Below are 27,761 nucleotides of genomic sequence, written 5' to 3'. Positions count from 1 at the left end.
CGGGTCGGGTTATCGGGTCGGGTCAGTCGGGTCAGGTCGGGTCGGGTTGTCGGGTCGGGTTGTCGGGTCGGGTCTATCGGGTCATCTCGGGTCGGGTTGTCGGGTCGGGTTATTCGGGTCGGGTTGTCGGGTCGGGTCAATCGGGTCAACTCGGGTCGGGTTATCGGGTCGGGTTATCGGGTCGGGTCACTCGGGTCGGGTTTTCGGGTCGGGTCAGTCGGGTCAGATCGGGTCGGGTTGTCGGGTCGGGTCAATCAGGTCGGATCACGGTTCGGGTCAGTCGGGTCGGGTCGGGTCATCGGGTCGGGTCAGTCAATTCGGGTCACGGGTCGGGTCGGGTTGGTCTTCAACCCGACCCGACCCGACCCGTTGAGAGCACTACTGACAACGAAGATACACGTAATAATTCTGACGATAATTGGAAATCACTGGGCTAGATGTAGAGGAAGAAGAATGTTCTGCAGAGTTGGCAGGAATACAAAAATCCTCCTACATGTAAAGAAAGCCCTAGGTTCATGTATGAGTTGAACAAGGAGAAAATGTTGTATTGTGCTTTTCAATTAGATCAACGAAATGAGTTGAATATTGCATATACAATATTAGTTTATTTAGTACTTCAACTAAATATATTTAGCCATATATTCTTATATTTTCTTCTTTATTTTTTACTCCTAAAGCTGCTAACTCTGATAAGTAGCCTACTTTCTCCCTCCCCTCCTTGTGACGTCAAGAAAAACAGTTGCAACAGCGTCACTGTTCCTTGACATTGCCCGAATCTGATTGGCTGTCATTTGAGCAGGCCATAGAACTTGAATTCAACGAAGAATATAGAAGAAAGTACGTCTGTATATTTCTTGTCTGAGCATAGAACTTGAATTTCCACGGAGAATATAGAAAGAATTACGTCTTTATACTTTTTGTCTGAGCCCAAAGAACTTGAATTTCAATAGAGAATATAAGAAAATGTAAAAGCCCGTATATGTCTAGCCTATGACCTACGTGACACTCTAGTCCCACTAGATTTTCATATAGATGTGTTCTGTGAATAGCCGCTTACAGAGCAAACAAACCCATTTACGAGAAGGGAAATTAAGATAAACATACTGAATTTTAGAATCAGAAAAAGAGCTATAAAATCAGGTTCAGCAACATTTACAATAATAATGAAACATTTGTATTTAAGGAAGCTTATATTAATACTAAATATATATATATATATATATATATATATATATATATATATATATATATATATCTTGTGATTGCAGATTTTTTGGACGAATATAACTTTGATGGTTTTGACCTGGACTGGGAATACCCTGGTGCAACTGACAGGGGAGGCAGATACGCTGACAAAGATAATTATTTGAAGTTTGTGAAGGCGTTAAGGAAAGCATTCGACGAGGCAGGCAAAGGATGGGAGCTTACAGCTGCTGTTCCAGTGGCTCGGTTCCGTCTGCAAGATGGATACCACGTTCCACAATTAAGCCAGTAAGTAATCCATTCAGCGTATACTGAATTTGCTCGTTTTGATGGACGAATACTTTCAATTCTCAGAAATGAGATCTTGCTTTAACTTTCATATTCACGTCATAAATGAGAGGGCCATAGAAATCATGAATTCTCAGTGGTTAGATACATCAGGAATATGAGTAAGGTAAATATGGACTTTTAAAGAGCTTAATGATCATCAAATAATCTTGTTTATTAAATGGTAGTTTTCCATATAGGTTTAATTTAACGTCACTTTTCAATATTGTAGTTGTGTTACACCAGCATCTTAACGTAGGATCCACAAAAGTAAATAAATAAAAAATAAAAAAATAAAAAGCAAGTAACCTTATACTACCAATCATCATCATAGGTGTTCTGCCATTATTGACAGATCACTTGCTGCAACTGAGAAGCTTTCATGCTCCACGGTCTTCCCCTAACCTCTTCGTCTTCACTTACGATTTCCCTGTTTTAATATAATCCATTAATTGTATAGTTCCTTCGCCCTATCCGTCTCTTTCCTACCACCATACTCTCTAGCACGTCCCTCACAGTTCATTCTTTCCCAACGTCCCACCCAGTTTCTATTCTTGTTCTTAAAAATATCTAAAATTATTATTTTCTCTCCACCATTTCTAACAACTTCTCATTCGTTTTCCGCTCTACCCAGAATACCCTCTCTGTTCTTCTCCACACTAACATTTCGAAAGGTTCTAGTCGTTCTTCACCACTTTTGCGTAATGTCCATGTTTCTGGCCCATCCAGTACAATACTCTACACAAAGCATTTTATTTTGTGAGTCTTTTCTCAACTTCTTATTGAAGGTCTCACAAAATAGTCTTCTCTTCCTCCTAAAGAGGTCGCCATTCCTATCCTTGCTTTTATTTCACGTTCGCACTTCATATCATCACAATAATACTATTTGAGTATCGAAAAGTAGCCACTTATTTTGTTTTTCCCCCTCCTATCTCTATATTTGACACCGCCCGCTTCGTTCAAATCACCATAGCTTTTGTCTTTCTAACATTTATGTTCATTCCATATTCTTCACAGCCCTTTCTTAAGTTTTCTTACATCTTATTGATTTTCTGTTTATGTTCTGTAACAAGCACAATATCATCTGCAAATCGTATACATCTAATCATTCTACCTCTTGCTGAAATACTATTTCAAGGGCTCCACTTATTCAGTAGGCTATGGGCAAGGACTATATACCCTCGGTCTTGACTAGTATTGCCCATGAGACGAGACGGTACGAGAAATAAGGTTTTATTTTCTCGTCTCGAAAAATTATCTTATCTCCTTTTGTAACTTTATGTAATGTACAAACTGTAAGCCCTGATTTTTTTAAAATAATTCATCTAGAAGTTTCCATAATCTTATCGTGTAGCGAAATATCCATGAAAGATGTAGTATAACAACATTTAAACCATATTGATTATTTAGGTATGTTTTGTGATGGCTTGTATATTCGTTGATGAATGCTGTTTATTGTGTTCGTACAATCATATTGTCAATTTATTAGTTCTTATAGTACGAATAATGTAACGGGAAAACAACGTTTGAGATCGAAGGCTTGGGTGAACTAGTGTTGACCATGAGACCATGAGACTCATGAGATTTTTCGTCTCATCTCGAAAAGGACACTGGCGCAAATCCCGGGGGATGAGGGGGATATGTCTCCTCCAATCTTGGAACTGAGGGGACTGTCCCCCCAATAATCTGATTTGAAATGTGTTTGTTTTTTTGGGGAGGGGAATGTGATTATTTGTGTCTGATTGCCACAAAGGAAACTGAGATGAATTGACGTTCCCCAGAATAAGCCTCAAATCTGCCCGCCTCCCAATGTTGAAGACAATTCTGCTTCCCTGATCCTCCACAGGATTGTTTTACAGCTTCGTAAATATTTTGAGCATCGCTTAACAAAAAAGAAAAAGAAAAATGTACGGTCTTACTCCCCCTCCCCCTTCCAATGTTGAAGACATATTTGCGCTGCTGGAAAAGGATATGAGAATTGGCATGTTCTTCGCCTCATCTCGAATTTAAAAAGTGTACTTCTCATCTCGTTTTCGAGATAAGAATCAGAACAAGTCAATAAATTTCTCATTTCGTGGGTAATACTACTGTTAACAATCGACGTAACTACAAAGCAATCAGTTAATGAATACTTAGAAGTTTAGTTATATTCAAAACAGTTTAACTCATGTTATTGTAACATTTTCAATTCTTTGTCGGTAGCCCGTTTACCTACTACAACCAACAACCAATATTTCACCATATCAACATTCAGTACTCTAATGCGAAAATCATAACCATTATTGTTTATTCTTACTAACTTTTTTTTCTTTTTTAGAAAAGTTAAGAAAGTAAACTCTAAACATTTTTTCACTTCTTTCAGACTTCTTGATGCAATTCATTGTATGACATATGATCTTCGAGGTTCATGGACAGGATTTGCCGATGTCCATAGTCCCATGTATAAACGACCAGGATTAGATCAGGGCGGATACGATGCATTGAATATGGTAAGTTAATGTAATATAAAATTAAAATGTTTCATTTTGTGGCTGTTGTAGTGTAGCTTAACTCTTAACACATGTGCTTTTTGTGCCGGTACTGGCATTCAGTTTTCGGGATCTTATTTCATAGTTGATGCGTCAATTCAAATCAAACTTTGCGATAGTTGTTGTTGATTTTGAGTTTAACGTCCCTCTCAGCAGCGAGACTATATGAGACGGGCCTACTGATTAACTTGGAATCCTAACCACATGAGCTCCTTTGCAATAGTCGATATAGCAGTTATAATTTATTTATTTATTTATTTACCTTTAACAGAGAAAACATTCTCCATTTACAGAAGGTTCTTACAATCTATTATATACATTAAAGGAACAATTACTAGATTAGTAAATGATAAAAAATTAAAAAAGAAAAACACGATAGTATTAAAAAGAAAATATTGAAAATAAAAATACAAAAAATCGCAAGAAACATTCTTCTCAGATACCTAAAGTTAGATAATAGATATCGCTATAAACAACAGTTATGGTTTATGTTTCTGAATATTTCCAGATACACATATTGAAGTACATACCCTACAGGTAGGCCTATATAGGTTTTATATGAATACATACATATATAAACACACGCACATATATTTGCAAGCAAGTAGACATCAATACATAGGTAAAGTCCATAATTACGCCTATATTTATTTTATTTTGTACCATTATTCAGTAAAAAAAATATTTTTGATTAATTTTATAAATGCTTCCTGGTTAAGATTGTCAAATTCTTCTCCACTTTGTGCTATATTATTATACAGCTTACACATTCTGACCAACGGTGAATTATTGTATGTATTTGTTTTGGATGTTTTATACCAAAACAGATTTCTTGTTCTTAAAGTTCTGTTAAATTTAATATATTGTAAAAATTCACTATTATTAAATATGCCATTTACTATTTTGTGTAGACAAGTTAGAGTAAGATATTCTATTTACAAGAGCAGATTGTCCTGTTTTCTTCTAATATAAGTACCTTAGGAATCTTTTTTGTATTGCTTCTATCTGGTTTTCTTGAGTTTTACATTTAGCTGTCCAGATCACTGACGCATATTCCAATTTTGGCAGTACTAGAGTTTTAAAAAGAGTTCCAATGACATTTACGTTCGTAAACATTTTAGTGCTTCTGATTTCAAACCCCAATTGCTTGAAGGCATCTTGTGTGATCAATGAAATGTGTTTATTAAATGACTTTTCGCTGCTAATTGTAACTCCCAAGACATAAATATACGCTCCAAATATTGATTACCTATTGAATATGGCAGAGTTTCAGTTACAGTTCTTTGTTTTGTAATTATCATTAAATTACATTTATTAATGTTAAAATTTAATTTATTTTTTATACTCCATGTATATATGTTATTTAAATCATCTTGTAGTTTCAATATATCAGAATTCGTTTGTATTTCTTTATACGACTTAACATAATCTGCATACAACATACATTTTGAGTTCTTAACATATCTTGGCATATCATTTATAAAGAGAAGGAATAATAAGGGTCTCAAGTTTGAGCTCTTTTATATTCCTCATCTGAGATTTTATCCATTATCAAAGTATTACTTACTTTCATTTGTATTGAGTCAGAACAGTTATATGATGCTACATTTTTATCATATACCGAACGGAAATAATTTGCGAAACCATCAGCTACTTGCTTGTTTGTATCCAGTACAGCACCATTCAAGGTCATAACCTTATTACTAGAATTATTGCTATTTCTTTTAACTTTTATAAAAGACCAAAATGACCTTATATTTTCTTTAATTCCCTTCTCACTTTCTTTAACATAGTATTCATACGCTTTACATATCATTTTCTTTGAATCCCTTCTCATTATTTTATACATATCACCATTATATGCAGAACCTTTCATATGTTTTCTATAATACTCCTTTAATTTTAACATACCGATTATCTCTTTAGTAAACCAACAAGGATACTTTTTAACACTACATTCTCGTTCCTTAGGTACAGTATTAGTAATTATTTCACGCAGTATCATATAAAAGTTTCTGTTGCATCTTTGATGTTGTCAAATTGTCTTAAGATAGTCCAATCTTTATCTCGAATTAATTGATACATTCTTAAAAAATCAGCTTTATGAAAATTGAAAATAAAGTTTACTTCATTTTTCAGCATACGGCCATGATCTCTGAATGGAATAATTATTTCTAGTGCAGGATGATGCAAATCTTCTTTTATAAGTGGTAATTCGCATCTTTGTACCACAATATCATTTCCAATATTACTAACACCTAAATCTAATGTTCTAGAATTACAGTTTTTTTTTATATTATTTAAAGAGAACATATTATGTAAACTTATAAAATTAGCAAAAGATCTACAGTACATATCCCCATTCAAAAGATCATAATCCGTACCACTAATTAATGGCATATTAAAGTCACCAGCTACCAAAATATTATACAATTTTCTTCAAAAAATAATAATTGTATATTTGCGTTGTGTTGCGATCCGCGAATTTGGAAAAGCCATTAAAGAATAAGGCCCGAATATGAGGACATTTGCTTCGAATAAAACCACAGTAATGGTTTGGATCACATTCTATGCCTTGATGCTGAAATGAAAGATTATACTCTAATTAAGCAACCAATATAAACGTTGTCAACTATTCGAGATATCTTATAAAGAAACTTCCACAAAATGTAACAGAATATATTTCTTAGATCGTTCATTATTTTCATAAGTCACTAATATACAGTACTTATTTCTTGCCATTAAATGCCCGTAATAGTAGATTAAACAAACTTAGCATTTACTGTAGCTGAACAGCAATTAATAGATACATTTTGAGTGATTACTTCATTTAAAAGTAAGCCCTGCCCCCGAGCCTTCGGCTTGCTATACACAATAGCTTCAAATCGCACTTAGGTAAAAGCTCTAATTAGTCACATTTAGCAATTTTATGTATTAATTTATTTTAAGCTTGCCCATCAACCACTCCAATCTCCAAGCTAAACAATATCCGCATTATGCAGAGTCGTTTTGACATATGATTAGTGTCGCACAAAAGGCCTGACTATTGCAGGAAACATATGTTAGTCGAACTCTTTAGTATGTCACTAATCACACTTCAAAACGACTCTGCATAAGGCCCTATATTACTAAATCAGTGTTCGTAGATTTCCTTATGAAAATTTCCCTTACTTGACTCAAAATTTTCCTTATCAAATTTCCCCTGCTCTCTTGAATGTTGAATTTCTATTATAGAAGTTTGGTGATAAGATTAGTTTAGTTGTATTAAAGGAGGTGCCAACCACATTTGTTTTATATATTTGATTTTTGCTTCTATTTCATTTACTTTTCCTTCACTTTTTTTTTTTTACAAAAAATGAACCCAGCCAGCAATGGGGGCTACTTTGAGCACATACACAAACTGTTGCTATTGTATTGTCTTATTTCTGAAGAATAAACAAAAAAAATTAAGCATTTTATGTTTGCAAATCAGTCAGCACGAGAATTTCCCTGGATTTTCACGTTTTATCAAAAAATTCTCTTTTTCTCTTTTGCCAAATTTACCTCGAAATTTTCCCTCAAACTACGAACACTGTACTAAATACGTTTGATTAGCTTACTATGTGGTTAAACATGTGATTACATACATATTATTACTCAAATCTAAGTATAGTTACAGTCCTTGTCCTGTGTTGTTGAAATAACTAAATTGAAGCAATACAATTTTTAGGTTGAAAACAAATTGTTACAATAGTTTTACATCGGCAAACTGCCTGCATAGTTTAACACCCGATAGCAAAGATGGCATCATTATTAGCGTGAGACAAGCAAACAATAGTGCACATAGCGACATCTATTAAAATAACTGTTTGTTAATAGAAACTAACGTGATGACAGACTCAGGCGTTTGCGGTTTATTATTAAGGTTTGTAAAGTTATTTTTAAAGTGGTTCAAAACAGAAAATAACTTATTGTTAAGACAAATATTCAATAAGTCAATTCATTTATTAAGAGAATCATATCTTGCTTATTACTGTGAAAAATTAATATTAAGGAAAAGAACTACATCATAATGATTGAAGAGATTATCATTATTCTTATTCATGTCACAGTTGGGAGTTGTTGAATATGAGTTATCTGTATCCTACATGGTAAATAAGTGTACCACAAAGAAGAGCATTTTGTTATCACCTGGCATTGTCCAGTTTTGGAAAGCTCAAAAAAATCATTGTGCATTTAAACAAAGGAAAAAAATAAATAAAATGTGTTTCCCTTTGCTTTGTGTCACTCAATAGTATATGGCCTTATCAGTGGCGGATCCAAGGGGGAGCTATAGGGGCTATAGCCCCCTTGACGCTCAGGTATACATTGGATAAAATGGACTTCAATCCTGCTATACACTGGATAAACCGGCAAATTATTGTGTAGCCCCTCCCTTTGATCATATCCTGGATCCGCCACTAGATCTTATAACTAAAAGTTTAATTGTTTTTATTTTAAATTTTAATTGGAATACTGTTTGTTTTACTCAGTTATCTTTAATTTCGTCACACCAAGTTCCAAAAGGTGATGGATTAAGGTACTTCATGACTTCTTGGCTCAATTTGTTAATTCTTATTAATGTCTTTCTGTATAGCATGACGCAATGCAACTGTGGGAAGATTTTGGATACCCTGCCAACAAGTTAGTGGTGGGAATTCCTTTCTATGGTCGCACATACACTCTCGGTGACCCCAACAGCCATGACCTTGGAGCTCCCATCAAGAAGTGGGACGGTGGTGGTGGTGGAGACCCTTTCCCTTATACCAATGCTAGTGGCACGGCTGCTTTCTTCGAGGTAAGCTAAAAACCCTTTAATATAGGCCTCAGTCATTAAAACAGTTGTAGTACATATCCTTAGTAAGCTCAACAGTCATAAGACTATTAACAACTAAATTGGGAGTATGTTTAGTACAAGGGGTCCAGAAGCACGTAAAAAAACACAAAATTTACAGGAGAAATGAATGATGCAAGTACTTCGACGTAACAGAACGTAACCAAATCTAACCTAACCTAACCTAAAGTAACCTAAGCTAACCTGAACTAACATAAACTAACCTAATATTAGTAGAAATAAGCGAAATTCTATCATTTTTTGGAAAATTATCCTGGACCCATACACTATTATAACAAACTAATCGAACCTAACCTAAACTTACCTAGACTAACATAACCTACCCTAAACTAACCTAATGTGAACAGAAATTAACAAAATTGTGACATTTTGTAGAGAAAAGAGCTGGACCCCTTCTGCTAAACATAGGCCCTAAATTGGATTCATGTTTTCAACCAAGATGTTAACGAATACGTATGGAAGTTTCTTTAATATTTCCCTCTGTTTAAGAAAAAGAGATTCTCGAAATAGTTCTAGGACATGCCTTAGAATCTAGTACAAATATTAGAATGATCAAAATAAAAGGTACATCACAAATTATAACAGTCCATTTTCACTTGCGAGAAGTTCGATCAGCCAGTTAAGTAGTGAATGACAAAGTGTTAATTATGGTCCCTGAAACAAACTTTCAGGTACTTGCCAAGATGGCTTCCCCCACAGGATACAAACTATTCTAATTTATCATCTCTTTCTTCTGTTGATTACTATATGAAATAATGTGTTGATATATTTTCTTACCATTCGTAACCTCACGATTTATGATATACATCTTGAGATATATATTTTGATCTTAAGAAACGTCACGAGGGTTTGAAATAAGTTCTATATTCCATTCCATATATAGGCATATGAAGATTTGTACCCCCAATACTATTCTGTCATCACTCATCCTTAAAATTACTCTGGTAAATGGTTGTTGAAGTTTATTATTATTGTATATTTATCTTCATTATTCCTTCAACAGATTTGTGACGCGTTACAAACGGATGATGCTTGGGTAAAAGACTACGATGAAATTGGTTTGCTTCCTTACACATACAAAGGTAAGAACTACCATATTTTCTTTATCTTTGATATTATGTATGTCAGGTGTGGTCATGCCGAGTTCTGATGTGTCATTTGTACCTTACAAAGTATTCGCTCATGCCGCGAGTATATGTTCTAAACATATTTCATTAACGCAATTTTCTAGCACGGCATTTACAAGTTAGCAAATGGCATTTTCAAAACGTTCATTGTTTTACACTATACTAAACACTACATTATTACAAAGTGGTGATAAAAGTTGCATTGTTTCTTTTATCATAGATTATTAGCCAAACAACTATAAACTCTCAAAAATACTTGATTTAGATCAAACTTTTAGCTAAATATAAAATGTTACCAAAAAATATATGCATTACTGTTTATACTATTTTGATTCCTTGTAAATATGGTATGGAGTTTAACCCATGGGTGCGATATTTAAGTCTTCAGGTGCGGATGCATATTTTCGAATCACTTCTGTACACATCATCAGTCCATCTCACACAAAATAAAACAATCACAAGATAAGGAAATGCATGTGATACCTCATGCTCTATAAGTTATGTTTCAGAAAGAAGAAAATATATTTGATTTTTCATCTCTGACTTTAACTACTACTTGGCCAAATTTCTAAGTAGGTAACGAATTACACATTCCAAAGAACGACTTTTGGACAAAACAGACTGGGAAAAGATCAGTGACAGTTCACAAAATATTATCACATCATTTGTGTTGTGTTCCTAATTAAAAATCAGACAATTTCAAGATGTCAGCACAATTCACTGATCACCTACAATAATAACCAATAAATTATGCTGGGTTTTATGCAGAGTCGTTTGACGTATGATTAGCGTCATACTAAGGGTTTGACTAAAGCATGGTTATCGGAAGTGTAGTCAGAATCTCTGATTAGGACGTAGTAGCTGAATAAGTTAATCACATGGGGTACCCTGGTTTAGCCACAATAAATTTGCAATATGAGAATACAAAGGCAATTAATCACATCCCTCAAGAATCAATAAATTAACTATAATCCGATTTCATAACTATAAATAAATTGTTGTAATGTCAAACCACAAAAAATTGCATTTCATATATTTTTATTTCTACAGACTACGCATGCACACGTCTAGATTTCGGTAATTACCACATTTATTTTTCTCACCAGATGTATTGGGGTTATATTAGTTAATCGTGCCCAAATTAGCTTATTAGAAAAACTCCAAGCTAACTCTGATTACCAAAAAGTAAATCATCCTTAATACAGAACTAATACGACACTAACTAATTGTGTGACTAAAACGTAATTAACGAATTCTTTCTGACACGGCTCATTTCGTTTTAAAAGCAGCAATAGAGCCAACAGCAGAATTCAACTTAAAAATATATCTTTTGAATTCCCTCATGATTAAATGATTGTATTCGATATAACAAGGATTCGATTTCAAGTCAGGGCTCATGAGGTTCGGATCTCATGTTAAACTGTAGATTTACGTCTTGTGTAGCATCTATGTTTAAAAAGGAAATTAAACTCCGAACAAACAAATCTGTCTTTCTTTTAAAAAAAAGTCAAATTTTACAGATTTTAATTTCTGTTTATATGTTTTTTTCTTCGTTTCTTGAGGATATTCAACGTTAAATGGAATACCTTAGGGCAGTTAAAGTAGACAGCACATTCCTTATTTTGACAGGTAACCAGTGGATAGGATATGAGGACGTAGACAGTGTGAAGTACAAAACTCAGTTGGTGAAAGAAAAGGGTTATTTAGGAGCAATGGTCTGGGCCATTGACTTCGACGACTTCCACAACATTTGTGGATTTGGAAACCATTCGATGATGCAAGCTGTTTACGATGATCTCAAAGACTATATTGTACCTACTTTGCCACCTACTACAACAAGTGCGGTAAGAAGTTAATACAAGCTAATTAATGATCTCTAGAGTTGATAATAGTTAATTCTAAAATATTTTTAAAAAATAAATGTAATTGGAAAGTTTCCTTAATTTCAGAATTTTAAAATTTTCAAAAATTGTCCATCAGTATTAACAGCCAGCAATAGAGAGTTCCAAGCAAGGATCTTATAAAATAGAGGATCTGCCCTTACAACAAAATCTTGAAGCCATACGTCACAGTTTCGCCACCCCTACTCTGTCCACTCCGCCCAATAGGATCGCAATGTTTTGAGCCAACAATCATGGCGGAAACGAAAGTAGCCAATCAGACGATGGCAGAAACGTGAGTAGCCAATCAGATGTGCCGATGCTAGGTTGTTTTTGGCTTCAGGATGAAGATACATATGGGCAGATCCTCTATTTATAACATCCTTGGTTCCAAGAGGAAACATTAACTTTTGAACGTGGTGCTTCGAATTTTATTAATAAAAAGAAAACAAAAATAGTTTTCTATTAAAATATACGTTACATTAGTAAGATAATTATGTAGATTCAACATCTGTTTTAAAAGCTGCCATTATTTCTGCAAGGTTTTTATTGTACGCGTATAAAAAAATAAGGCGAAAGACGATACATATAGGGTGGGCATAAAGTTATGTTCCCCAAAACAAGTATATCTTCACATACTAGGGAAAGTAACTTTTTGCCCATCCTGTACATTTTATCAATATATCTAATCGAGATGGCTAAAATGACGTGCTTGAGGATAGACCATCACGTGTAGTTTTCGAGATAGACAAAGGGTCTTATTCTTAACGGATTTGCGTCAACGCAACAAAAATATGCCTTTTAGTTTGCGATAATTGATGTAGCATTTACAATTACTCGTTTCGGTTTTCGCGTTGTGTTCACGAAACTTTTGCAAAAACTAGTACGGAACGACACTCCAAAATTGATAAATTAATGCTATACGAGACTACCCCACTTATTAAGGAAAATAATGAAAGATTCGCTTCAAACAGATCTATAAGTGCAAGGACAATTCATAGTTTTATACGTGTAACATAAGACCAGTTGATCTACCATACATGATATAATACCAGTAACCTAAGGATACACATCGCTTTCTCCAAGTTTTGGAAATATTCTGAGTAAACTTGTGTAGAGAATTATGTCTATCCATGTAATTAAAGCATAACAATTTATTGGCAAGTTTCATTATTTTATTTTTACGAATAAAAAAGAATTAAACTTTACGTCAAAAATTTACTCTTTTCTATTGCAATTTCTTGCATTGCATTAATGAATCTTATTATGTGTAAGCAAAGCTTTCCGTATTTATGTGGTAACTGTTTGACTATCAGGGTTCCTTCATAGCTAAAATGTTCTATTGTCGCCTTTGGTGCTAAGATCTTGAATTGGACTCAATTTTCAATTAGAGTGCATATGATTAAAACTTCACAGTTAACGTTCACAGTCACAGTCAACAGTAAAAGTTCACGTCTCATACACCTCAGAGCTAAAAAGAGATATTGAACTCCAAACAACTAACTGTATTAGTATCAGCACAAAAATATGTCTTGCGGTTTCTTTCTGAGAAATAGTTCTTATTAACTGATTAAGACTTTAAGCAAAGTTTAAAGTAATAACATTTAACTTACTTTCAGACAAGTGGTGGTGGTGGAGGAACTCACAGACCTGTACCTACAGTTGATCCAAACAATGTAGATTGCTCTAATGGAGGTGGACCTTACGCAACAGCGGATTGCTCGGTTGTAAGTATTTAAAAAACATGCTTCATTGATATCTTTAATATTTGATATTGACTTAGATAATTACTTTGTATGAAGTGTAATTTTTACTTAGAACACTAGCAAATTTTTGAAGAGAAACTTCATTAGTTTACTAATGCATGTATGAGGGCTTTCATTCACAATCAGATTAACTGAAAGATAATACTAACTTTAATATTGGTGTTTATTACAACATGCTTATAGGCAACCGTATAGTCTCTAGTGTGATTATGATTGCATAACATCTCAGGGGGTTGTACTGCAAAGTTTCTTAACACTTTCATAATACATCATACTGTCTCTGTTGTGTGATAACATTTTAAACAAGTCTGTCACATGTGTGAAATCGGTTAAGATTTTCTTGAAAAAAGACTTATAATTTCAGTCAAGTGTCTTAAACTATCGGTAATCGTCCTTAATTGTAAGGCGTAATGTCGCGTATGGTTTCAAAACATAAATATATGATAAATCCTGTATTCAGTCTATTTTTTGAGAATAAACTTCAGGTACAGAGGGATATATGTACTATAAATTTGAAATATGCACGTCAATATATTCTTCTTCTATAATATTTCACTTTCGTTTATTATATGGCCTTAGATGAAGTACAAACTTAAGACTTATAGATTCAATGTAAACATTCATTCAATTTACTCTATAGTCTGTTTTTAAGCTTATAACAAGAACATAAATAAATCAAAATGAGACTACATTTTAAGTGAAACATCGCTCTTTTAACCTAATTGACAAGATTATAAATGCACAAACAATTATGGTATCTCGGGAAATGATGAAATGAGAGAACAACAGTATCACCATTAAAAAAAAAAACGCATATGGAATTGAAAAAACTTACAATTTGAGTGATTACATCCAAAATGATAGATTATGAACTTCTATATTCTAGAGGCTATAGGTTTGGTGTCAGTTCCATATTTAGTTTAAAACACTCGGAATTATTTACATTTACTTCTCCTAAAAATGATAATAGCAACTTAAAAAAATACTAATTTGATTTCAGTATGTGACTTGCTCTGGTGGAGAACCTGTCTTACACCGATGTCCGGATGGAACTGTCTGGAATGCACTTGCTTATTTCTGTGACAATCCACAATATACTGACACTTATTATTGTACAATGAAAGAATATCTCTAAACAACATACAGTATTATATTTGCATTTATAAAAACAAGTACAATATAGTTGTAATAAACTTATCTTTATTTACTACAAAATGTAGTTTTCATAAGTAAAATTTTCACCTATTCGCTTATCCCTAAATTAGTTACTATTACTTGATACTATTAGGTTAAATATCCAAACACATGTGTAGAAGATAGTAAAATAGGGGGAGATATAACAAACAATGTATATAATGTTATTAGCGTGCAACGGAAAAGCTTCCAAAGATAAGACGTATACCAATCGGAAGACCTCGTGGATATGAATAAAATCATAAGGGTGACTGATAACAGCATCCAAATATCCATTTCAAGTGGTTCAGCATGTTTCTCATAATTTGATCGCAACAAGATTCTTTCCCTTTTATTGATTAGATAACTTTTGTTATAGTTCTTACAATGTATCATTGTCTTCATCAAACACATTTTGAGCATGTCTTCTAAGTACAAAATGAGTATATTTTAGAAACACAAAAGGGGATCATATTTGTTAAGCAATTAACTTCTTTATAGATGCATATTAAACATCTGTATTTAGTAGATGGGCAATTATATCTTGCCGAAGCTGTAACTGGGGTTATTATTAACGTATAGTTAGTGTTCTGGCAAAGTTTGAATGTTTATTTACAGTTGCACATAGATATGGTGAACTATAAGCTCTCCTGAACCCAAGGATTGTTAGAGCCTGGTTTCAACCATAATTAAGAACACTGATCTTTTAAATTCTTGCCATTTAAAGCAGGGGTAAAAAGAAACCAGTAAATAATATTATAAGCTAGAAATGCAAATGGAAACATGAACAATGATACTTTATCTAAAGTATTCCATTTGCCTGACACCACGAAGAAAGACGATGTGCAGCTAAACAATCGCCACATGTAAGTTTTAATCAGGCAGCAGCAAAGGATGAATTTGTTCGCCTGTAAAAACAATGAAGCAAATAAATATTTGAATTTTAGTTAAGTACATCTCAACACACTGTTAACAAGAGTGGCAGAAAGTAATTATTAAAAGTAATAAGTAAGAGAACCAGTATATTGCATCAGAATGCAAATGTATAGTATTTAGGTTCTATTTAGAACAGTGCTTCTCAAACTGTGGGCCAAGAACCACAAGTGGTCCTCAAGGTCTACCCTTGTGATTCTCTTAGATTGAGCATTACATGATCCAAAAGGGACGAATGAAATAATATTCCAATATTACATACTATATGGTTGAGAACCTAAAACATACATAGATTACGTAGATATAGTAGGATATACAATTGCATATGATAAGATTAAATAAATCTACTAGCTTATATCCCGCACATGTATTATTATAATATTCTTAATATCTTTCAATTATTACAAGAAACTACTGTACATTTTCTTCTATTAATACGTGTACCTGTGTAAAATTAAGTGAATTGTAACTAGTACTATTTTAAATGTGTAAAACTACCGGTATACTAGTATACTTAATTTTTTTTTTAAGGAATTACAAACTTGCTTTTGGAAAGAATAAAAGGAGAATGGTTCCTATATTTTAGCTAACAGAAATGGTTTCTACTTGGAAGAAGTTTCTGAGGACTTCAGAATGTATCTTCCGTTCAGTAATATCTGAACTGTCTGCTGTGAAATGCCTAAATGACAGTGAAGTTTTAAAAAGAGATGTTTCCTCACATTTTCGCGGTTGACGTAATGTTTTCCTCTACCACTGGCAACACCAGGTAGTAGCAACCGAACGTTAGTGTTGTATAAAGAGTAAAAATCAATACGTCATCCAAAGCTTCCAAATGGACTTCCGTGAAAAAGGGAAAGAAAAAGATATGACCAGCAGAGCTCAGAGTTGTATAGTATATAAATTTTATATGGTCTTTAAGTTATTTTCACAAGGTTAGTAACAAATTGTATGATTACTGTGGTAACTGTAAACATAATCTCAGTTTGAACTCATGTTTGTGCCCCTATTTGACCCTTTCGATGCGCTTGTTGGCCGATATAAAAAAAAGAAATATGTATCGCTTCTTTTTCAATGTTCTCTATGTCTGTGAAATCTTATCACAATCGGCGTATTACACCGGGATACCCTGCCTTGTAAGTCAGGAGAATAAAGTGATTGGTAAAGTTTCTGAATTGATTTGTAGACTAGGAATTCGCAAACACAAAACACTACTCCAGGTTTACCGCAAACAGCAAAATTCTGACATACGAGATTTCCTTTTCTGCTCTGGAGAATAGGTTCGAGGCATTCCCAAATGAGTGAAATACATGTGACAGGATTGGACACTTTCTCACGTCTCTGAGAGAAAGTAATCTTTAATTAATAGCCCAATAATCTTTACCAGAAGGTATAATTGGAAGATGGGCTTCAACAGACCGCACAATGGTAGTAACCCATTACCCCTGCTTGAAAGAGTGTTAACAATCATCTTAAAAATGGTATTGATTCCCAACAAATTGTTCTAACCAGTAAGAGTAAAATTGTCTTTCGCGTATCAGGTTTATCCTGATATCCATTTTATTTTCGTGAGGGTTGTGATTGAATCATAATTGATAAAATACTAATGATTGTAAGATCTATGGTCAACCCATGAAAAGTTCTCCGAATTTTTTCATCATTTCAATCTTAAACTCGACGAACACTCGCACTCTGTTACTCCGTAATGATTAACTCAACTGATTTGTAACTCAGTCAAGCACATGTAAGAACTTGCTACGTCGTTTTGATTGACCCTTCACTATTGTGCAACGAGCATTTCGTGAATTAAATTGTCACACTTTATAGTTCATGATTCGGTAAAACTTACGCGCTTATGACTATAAATAGACCTACAGTACTTACCATTTTAAATTTCTTCGGTCGCTTCTTCACAGGGTACAAAGTTGCAACGTATAGAAACTTTTTAGGTTCAGCTACATGTAATTTGGTATTGTCCTCTTTGCCCCGTAACTTGAATAAGAGGCAAGCATATTCAAGCAGCGCAGAAAATACGAACGTATGGTGGATAAAAGCCAAACATCAACAGCTTGTACATTTAGAGATTTAGGAATTCCAGATCTATAAAAGAAACATAAAACTACATATAAAAGGACGGCATGACTTGAAGACAACATGTAAACATAATTAGCGTATACTTTTAAATTTTGGAATTTAAACACATCAATTTTCTATATTGAATTTCATAGATTTTCATATGTTTAATGCTTATAACATTTTGCATTGTGATCTAAATTTGTATTAATAAACAATTAATTGCATGATTGTAACATATTTAGTCAAACAAAACATAAATAAATAAAATACCCACATACAACATGGTCATAATTAAGGAGAAAATATTCAGAGTTATAGTACAATCTGCAGCTGGAGCGAAACCCATTTAAATTTGACTGCCTACATATTGGGTCAAAAGATTTTGAAATTTTTGCTTTTTCGAATTCGTTACTTATAGATAATTTGAGTTTATAAATTTGCATAAAGACAGTTAAAGCTGGCTTTTCGTATCAAAGTGAAGGATTGTTAAACATTGAAGTTTCATTATTTTCATATAAATAAGTAGATTCTAACAGGGCAAAGCAATTTCGTAGAAAAATCGAACGAATACAAACTACCGATAAGTATGGCATAGGTGTGTACTAAAACAAGAGTCAACTTAGAAAAATCAGTTATCCGAAGAGCGGTATCTTTTAGAAATGTACGTCTCACGTATGTTTACTACGTTAATCTATATGCTATATGCATACTGCTTTTTCCGTATAGAAGTTGCATAATGCCGCTGCAGTATATCTGACATCTAACAGTCTTCCGTATGCTATATACGTCAGCTAGGTATGTAATATACGCCCATCTGCATCTGCCATTATGACCACCTATGTATAGTGTCTAGTTTCTTTCGCCATGAGTAACGTCATCTAAATAAACGACATCATGAGCTTATCCCACTGACCCACATACTGTACTTTTTCCCATTGCCTATTGCAGTTATTACCTGTTTCATATTGCTCTATTTAAACAGTTAATTGATATTACTTTATCTGCTGTCGTGTTAGAACTCATACTATGTTTCTGTTGCATATAACAAAAACAAATGGCAGCGTTTTTACTCGTGGCAAATGTCAGAAAATTCATACCCTTACAATACAATTTTCTTGAAGGATTACGGGAAATATAAAAACTTGGGCATTGCTTGGTATAAATGTCAAACATACTGTGTAAAACTTTCTTCGTTGATAAAAATAAAAATTAATATAAATTCTCACTATTAGTTACTAGATATTTATGCTATAATAAACATTTCCACTGATATTTTATTGCGTTATAAAGTACTTTAGAGCTACCTGATTACGGAAAACACTTCCTTCCGTTCATGCATTGATTCTAATTAATCGAAATTTGCGATTGATTTTCGCTTCGTTATTCGTACGTATAAAGTAATGATCACCATTTTGTACGTTATCTGTCGGTTGAGAGGAAGCTGTCTGCGCCACTTATTAAGGAAACCACATAGAGAAAGATACGATATATGTTTCCAAGTGTCTAAGACGTTGGCAATAAAACAATAATAAGAAAAGTAACGGAAGATGACGTTTTTTTAAAAAAAAAATTAACTAGGGCCCTATTTGTCTATTTGATGATAATCAACTATTTGAATATACTAGAATATCTAATTATAGTAATGTTGTGTTATGACCAATTGCTAATATGTACAGTGAATGATAGAAATAATGTAAAGGATGTAGTAGGATATGATATTTTTAAAAGGCATTGAGAGGTTTTTGGTACAGAAATTGTTGTATTTGTAGCCGTAATACAATAGTATGGAGATTAACTACGTTTATAACATGTATCTCGGGGTGATTTAGTTGGAAACAATCTTTTATCGAATGACTATAAGACACACGGCTCACGAGCCAATTTGTTACTGAACTGCAGAATATCTAAGACAAATATTTGTCGGAACGTGTTCCAGTCCAACTAAACCAGTGATGTGACGACAAATTTTCAATGTGTAAAATTAAGAGTGGAAGAAATGTATAGTCCCCAATAGAACATGTCTTTCAAAGAACTGGAAGTCAAGTTCTGAATATAAAGAAAACCTATATATGTAACTATAATATGGTGGCCTGGATATTCTCAATCTGCGAGTGATCTATTTTTAATTTAAGTTGATGTACTAGTCGTACTTCTAACATTTCTGGTCTAAAACAATAACAAAATAATCCTATTGATATATATCTAAAATATTTGAAATCATAAATATAACAAATTATTTTAGTGTATTTTAAACTAGGCGAATAGGTCTTACTAACCTGTTATTTTTATACAGAGTGGCTCAAAAGTAGGTATACTGTCCCGTACTGATCGGACACGACATTTTGTGTCATTTACTTATTATCAATACAGGTATTGACTTAGTTTCTTCCTTATCTGTTCTTAATTTATTTTCACTTATACCTTAATCTCGGAACAAATGAAACCAAATTAATTCATTATCATAATCAATTAAAATGTCATACTGGTCGATGCTGGTCTGTATACCTACTTTTGGGCCACCCTGTATATAGTACGAATTTTATTTGTCACTTCCCTTTCACTATCCTACTAAATTTATTTGTAGTTTATTATCTTATTCTTATAACACTTGTAGTTTTTTTATAAAAGGAGTGTCGCAGCCATTAACCATGTCGACTACTGCTCTATAATTTGTTATAAAGAAGTAAAATTGTATTAAAGAAATTAGTTTGCACTAAACTTGTGGTCATCACAAATTAAGCTGTAACCAAAATGGAGCAGGCATACAGCCCGAAATCCCCTGTGTTAAACTATATGGTTATACAGTTAAATTATTGTGAATATGAAAAGTAGTCACGCCATGAATGTCCACATTTTTTAAAAAAAAAAATTGCATCCAAAATAAACAACATTAAAAAAATAACACTTGTATTAAACAAAACATAGTATTAAGCTGGAGTTCGAGACAGTTCTTTCTATCCTGACGCCATCTTGCCTCGAACTGATTTGTAGTTTAAAGTAAGAAACTCTAATAATAAAAGGAACGCATTTTTGGATTCTTTGAAGCTCTGTGCTCCGCAATTAAGAAATATTTTTCTGAGATTTTTTATGTGTGCTATATTGAAGACTACCTTTACAAAATACAATCATTAAATTAAAACTTTTAGTCAGAAAGGAAATGCCTATTCGAAAGAGATGCCACGGTGTGGAAATAATACACTGAACTGATAATCAAAGTATGCTGTTTTAACACCTACTTTAACATCACATTTTTGTTGTGTACAGACAAGTTGCATGCGACATACGGAAAATCCGTATAATTGACACGTACACTATGAATTCTGTGTCTAATCGTACATGGTAATGCTCTCATGGATGAGCGTAATAAACACACATACTTACTTCTTCCAATAATGCTGCGTACTGATAATCAGAATGTGTCCTCATTATTAATCTGCACATACGGTCACAACTAGACGTACCGAAATATATATATATACTGTTACTGTAGACAACATCACATGAATTGTTATTTTACAGAAAGTACATATACAACTTACGTTTTCTTGCTGTCCTACACACAGATGGTCGTTAAGTCCAGAAACTAGTGATGAGCAAATGCAAGACCAAGACCAAGACCGGGGTGGTCTTGGTCTTGGTCTTGGTCTTGCACACCCGGTCTTGGTCTTGGTCTTGCACTGAAACCCTTGGTCTTGGTCTTGGTCTTGGTCTTGGTCTTGGTCTTGGTCTTGCACACCCAGTCTTGGTCTTGGTCTTGGTCTTGCATGCAAGAGTCTTGCAAGTCTTGCATTTAAGAAAACTCAAGATTTTCATAGGTAAATTTTACTATGAATATAAGGGATAATAAACTCTACAATGTGCCAATAGTAATGGAAATACAATGTATGTTTCTAAATGTAATATAGTTTAACCTCGTGTAAGTATGATGATAGTGTACAACATAGGTGATGACCTTTATTTTTTTAATGGGTACCCACGCTTCACTACTTATATGCATAAATCTCAACGTTTCGTAATCTTTCTATATTTTTTAACAGATCCAACACTCCACTGGTTCCCAAATTGAGGAGGCTATCCCTGAGACCCATGAAAGAAAATCAAGACGGCACAAATTATTGAAATACCATGAATTGCAAAATTATTTTTACACTCTAAAGGCGTCAGATCTTTCTTTTCAACTACGATTATTATTCCTTGTATTAAACAAACTTCCAATCCAATTAAATATTGAATTTCGTTTTACTGATAATAATATGTACTCTATGGAGCAGAAACATTGACATTACGCAAAAGCGATGAAAAAATTGCAGGTTTTCGAAACTTGGGCATGGAGAAAAAAGGAGAGAATTAGCTGTGTTGAACGGAAAACGAATGAGGTGTTAGATATATTAGCAGTAGAGGGGAAGAAGAAGAATTTTAGATATTGTTAAGAGGAGGAAGAGGAACTGGTTAGGATATTGGCTGAGGAGGAAGAGGAACTTATTAGAATATTAGCTGAGGAGGAACTGTATTATGAGGGACGTGCTAGAGGATATTGTAGAAGGAAAGAGGGGGAGGGAGCGAAGGAGACTAGTTAAAGAAAGGCATTAAAATAGAAAATTGCTACGTCAAGACGAAGATCGTCGAACCTTCTCGTTGCAGCAAGTAACCTGTCAATAATGGCAGAATAGCTATTATGATGATGATCATATGTTTAGCAATATTGACCAAAAAAAAGAGAAAATTAAAATAATAATTATTATTATCAAACCTCTTAATATTTTAGAATAATTTGAGTAAAAACTGAAAACGACTCAATTGTCTGTCTTTTGTGTAAACTCAATTTATATAAATACTTTTGACCTGTATTAAAAATACAAAGTAACGTCATCAAACTCCAAGTGATTTGAAGTCTTACTTGTGAATATGGATTACTAGTATTAATTACCCATTTCGCTGGGTTAAACTAATAATAATGATAATAAATAATATATTTCGTTAGTAAGTCACTTTTTACTATTAGTAAAGCGCTCTCTGATATCGGTCGTTTTCGATTATTTTTATATTTCTCTCCCCTCCTCCTCCCCAAGTTGCGGGGCTGAATTTGGATTTAAACGGCGTCAGAAGTGTCACTCTTCGTTTCAGAGACCCCGAAAACTATGGATTCGGCACTAATATCGGTCATTTTCAATAAACTTATATATCTCCTCCTACCCCATGTTGCGAGGCGCAGCATTGGAAGTTCGAGGCAGTTCATCTCAATGACCTCGAAAACCATGAGTTCGACATTGATAACGGTCATTTTCGATAATTTATATATATATATCTCGTTCTTCCCTCAAGTTGCGGTGCTGAATTTGCATTTAAACGGGATCGGAAGTATCACTGTTCACCTTAGCGACGCTGAAAACTATGGATTCGACACTAATATTTGGTCATTTTTGATCACGTGTCATTTACGATCATTTTTATATATCTTCCCTTCCCTCCGCCAAGCTCCGGGACTGAATTTGGATTTAAACAGCATAAGAAATGTCACTGTTTATCTCAGCGAACCCAAAACTATAGATTCCATTTTAATATCGGTCATTTTCGATCATTTTAAATATATATCCTCTCCCCCTCCCCTAAACTGCACCGTCAAAGTGATATGACAGAAACCATCTCAGGTCCGATCCTCATCTATGTTGAAAATGAAATCGAGGTTGGTCGGGTGGTTCAAGAGCTATTAAATTTTATTTATTTTTGTACATTTTCCATCCCCACCTCCTCCCTAAGTTCTACCGTCAAAGTGATTTGATAAAAACAACCCCAAGTCCGAACCTCATCTATGTTGAAACTTTGGTTGATATCGATCAACTGGTTCAAGAGTGATGAAGTCACAAAGACAGTCACTTATATTTATATATATCTTTTTTACATATATCTCTCTAATTTCCATCCCCTACGTTGCACCATCGAAGTAAAATGATAAAAAAACGCTCCAGGCCAGAACTTCATCTATGTTGAAAATTAGATCGAGATCGGTTGGGTGGTTTAGGAGTCACAAAAATAGTCACTTTCAATTTTATAATATTTATTTATGACTTCTTTTACGTGGCGAAGTTAAGGCTCTGCAGCCTTCTCCGAGCACTTAACCATGTGCATACGTTTTTTTTTTAAAGCAAGATATATATGGAAAATATTAACAATTACAAAAGAAAAGTATTGAAACACATAAAAAAAGAAAGTACTTAAGTAAAAAAAATAGTTAAACACTTCAAAAACAAAAATTAAAAATAATATACAATATAGGAAACAAAAATAACATGGAGAAACTTAAAATGTTATATGCAGGCCCGAAACCAGCCACACAGATTTGGGGGGGGGGGGCACGAATAAGTTAGAGGGGCAAGTCATTAAAAATTTCCTTAAAAATATCTTAATTGTGATTTTTGTACTGATGTCAGGAGGGGTAACGAAAACTTATGGGGGCCAGGACCCCTAGCCCCTCTCTGGTTGCTGGTCTGGTTATATCGTTCAATCCTCGATGTGCCGTATACCTAAGGAGGCTAAAAGTTATATTAATAAACAATTATTCAACGTATAAGCATCCTCCCATGAAATCAAACTTGCGGTCACATGCTCTAAGTTTTTGTCAATGTCATGAAAATGTTATTTTGATATTAATTTTATGAGCACACATTAAAAATTTCCAACGTATGCTTGAGTCTCAGAGCCAAGGCCATATCCATGTAGTCGAAACCTATGGGGTACGATATTACCGATGTTGATTATTACATTTCTGTTTAGTTTTGGAAGAAGAACAAGACTAATATGCTTTGAAATGAAATGAAGTATCTAGTTTAACGTCCCACGATTATACATCAAGGCTAAGAGAGACGGTAATGATGAGAAATGACTGAAATGGTAGAATGAAGAAAGTAGGAGGAAACGGAAAAATGCCAAGAAAATCCACGTCCACAATGTTTGTCCACTGAGAAAGCTCACATGCCGCAAGATGACACCTGTATGGCTTGAAAACGAGCAATATCTACAGAAAACGCGAACAACCAATTCAGAAAACGATATACTGTAGCTGTATGCTACAGAGGCAGATCGACTCACACGGATTGCATAAACTACAGGGAACACATCCACTCTAACAGCATTTTTACTGAAGCCAAGAAATTCATCTCCTTCTTTTTTACATTCTATAAAAAAATTCAAGTATTGCCGGTACTTGTGCAAGACTCTTGCGCAAGAGTCTTGGTCTTGGTCTTGGTCTTGGTCTTGCGGGTATGGTCTTGGTCTTGGTCTTGGTCTTGCATCGGGATTCCTGGTCTTGATCTTGGTCTTGGTCTTGCATGCAAAACTCTTGCAAAAACTGCAAGACCAAGACTCTTGCGCTCATCACTACCAGAAACTACAGGATTAACACATATAACTTACGTGTTTTTGTTTGCAACGTACGTTTTCTTTCTCAGTACGCCACGGTGCATGGACGTGGCTGTGACTAATTGGAAGTGTTTATTAAGGTAAAATAGTCACGAATTGGAGGTACGGTAGAAGCTAACATACGGTAAGTGCTTGAGATTTGTATGATGATATAATAATGAGTGTAACATGATTTAATTACTCGTACCTCGATGCTTCGAACATTGTGATTAACGACAATAGGTTGGTTACTAAAAGAACCATTCTTCCAGGTATCAATTCTGGGTTGATCAGGAAACTGCCCCAAGAAATCACAACAAATATTCCACTTGGGATGTAGGTCTCCAGAATATGGGACATTAGCTGTCGGCGCATTGTTAAGTGAATTTCCAAGCCGGCAAAGGAAACTGGAAGATAAACAGTAATTATTATATTCAGAGATATTACAACAACTTAGAAGATTAGTTCCAAGTTATGCTTTACATTAAACATTCTGGCCAAATGACTTGTCTCATAGCGCACGGTTGCAATGAACGTGTTCAAGGCAAGTCATTTGGCCAGTTGTATGTTTAGTGATAGATGGTGCTAGTGGTATCGTGCTGTATCGTCACGAGCTTTGAGGGAAACACAAACCGAAACACAGTTTAACATCAGCAGTCAAAAACATTGTAAAAGAGCATGTGCTATCGATGTCCCGAGTTGACTCTCATTATTGTCGATCTTCAACCTGCTATTATTATGTTGAGGCAGGACTGTCGTATGTGAAGCTTTACAACCTTTATAAGGAATACTGCAAGGAGAAGAAAGTCCCACCTGGAAATGTGATGGGGCTTACTTCATACTGGAAAATTCTGAAAGAAATGAATATCAAGATACACAAGCCGAAGAAAGATCAATATAAAACTTGTCAGTTTTAAAAATTTGTCTTCTGAGGAAAAAGAAAGAGAGAAATTGGTTTATGAATAACATTTGAAAAGAAAAGAAGCAAGGTAAGAAGAGCAAAAAGACAAAGAAAAAACAACAAAGGACGATACTCATATAGCTATCTGTTTTGATCTCAAACAAGTCTTGACAACGCCTTCACGTAAAACGGGTGTTATGTATTATGTTCGTAAACTTAATGTTTACAACCTCACCATCTACAATCTAGCCACGCGCGAAGGGGTTTGTTACATATGGGATGAAACAAGGGGTAAGAGAGGCCCTGATGAAATTGCCTCCTGCATTCTACTCTACTTGCGAAATTTACCTCCTGGAGTAAACAAGTGACGATGTATTCAGACTGTTGTAGTGGACAGAATTTAAACAAGGAAAATGCAGCAATGTGTATGTATACAGCCATAATACAAGTGTAACCTGTATTGACCACAAGTTTCTTGAATCAGAACACACTCAGATGGAAGCTGATTCCATGCATAGAGTCATAGAATGCGCAAAGAAGAACATAGATAATTATACACCTTCTGATTGGTGTATAGTTGCTAAGATGGCAAGACGAAAGCTGTAGCCATTCACGGAACATTCGATGACAACAGAATATTTCTATAATTTTGATGGCGCAAAAAGCTATTATAAGTTAGCTACATTCAAAGATCAGAATGGTGTTATTTTTCCATGACAAAAGTTAAGATGGCTAAGATGCACAAAATACGAAAATAAGATTCTCTTCAAGGAAAGGATGACAGAGCCTTTAAGAGAATCCTCACATTCAAGATCCTTCCGAACACCTAGAAAGAAATACAATCCTTTTCATCTGTACTTAGGACTGCTACCAATTTGCAAGGAAATGAAGAATGATTTAATGAAACTCAGTAACACTAAAGTAATACTGTAAGAGTATCACAGCTTTTTCATAAATCCTGTTACATTCGATTACGCTAAGGACTACTTAGAGATTTCCTACTCGGGCACTCAGTAAAAGTACTTGTGCGTAATCTGAAATAGCTAATAAAGATTGGAATTAATCTTGTTATGGGTAAAAATTAATCAGCACTATTGAATCTCACTATTGCATTTCTATGTATGAAAAAAAAAAGGTATTGAATATTCTCTTTCGTTATCTTGGTTGTGTAAACAGAACGTGGTAAAGTCCAATCTAGAAAAATTACTATTCCTCTGATAGAAAAAAGTACTGACGGAAAGGACTACTGTTATAATTGTGTTTTTAATTCATTGTGTATACTGTATCATTGTGTATACTGTTTTATTATTGCGTAAGTAAACAACAGCGGTATGTAGAAATTCATTTAAGTACTTTGTTGGAAATAAATTGTTTATGACATAAGGGCGTATGTACGACACTAACATGTAGAAATTCAATAAAAATGTTATGCATGAAAATGCACATGATAAAAGGCATAATAAATAAACTTTGACCTCAAATATCAAAATAAAAAAGATTTGTGTTTGCTTCTAATCTGAGAGAGTACCGAGAGATTCAAATCAAGCAAAATCTTTTTTCTTCTCTCCTGTAAAGAATTAAA

At 34.1% G+C, this 27,761-nt stretch overlaps 1 protein-coding gene across 2 annotated transcripts in view; it reads left to right on the top strand.

The window, feature by feature from the left end:
* LOC145680384 (endochitinase-like) overlaps positions 1-14,991 on the top strand; it is an 89,158-nt gene extending 74,167 nt beyond the window's left edge. For both annotated transcript variants that reach the window (XM_081750822.1, XM_081750821.1), the window contains exons 5-11: positions 1,269-1,491; positions 3,893-4,019; positions 8,674-8,874; positions 9,935-10,013; positions 11,688-11,902; positions 13,558-13,665; positions 14,705-14,991. In XM_081750822.1, the coding sequence (XP_081606948.1) occupies positions 1,269-1,491; positions 3,893-4,019; positions 8,674-8,874; positions 9,935-10,013; positions 11,688-11,902; positions 13,558-13,665; positions 14,705-14,839 (1,088 nt within the window). In that variant the 3' untranslated portion in view covers positions 14,840-14,991. The remainder of the gene's footprint in view (positions 1-1,268; positions 1,492-3,892; positions 4,020-8,673; positions 8,875-9,934; positions 10,014-11,687; positions 11,903-13,557; positions 13,666-14,704) is intronic.
* The last annotated feature ends 12,770 nt before the right edge of the window (positions 14,992-27,761 follow it).

This window comes from Thermobia domestica, chromosome 3 (assembly GCF_964235325.1).
Source record: "Thermobia domestica chromosome 3, izTheDome1.hap1.1, whole genome shotgun sequence".
Lineage (NCBI taxonomy): Eukaryota > Metazoa > Arthropoda > Insecta > Zygentoma > Lepismatidae > Thermobia > Thermobia domestica.
Note: the sequence above shows the minus strand (reverse complement) of the source record. Positions and strands in the feature narration are given on the sequence as shown.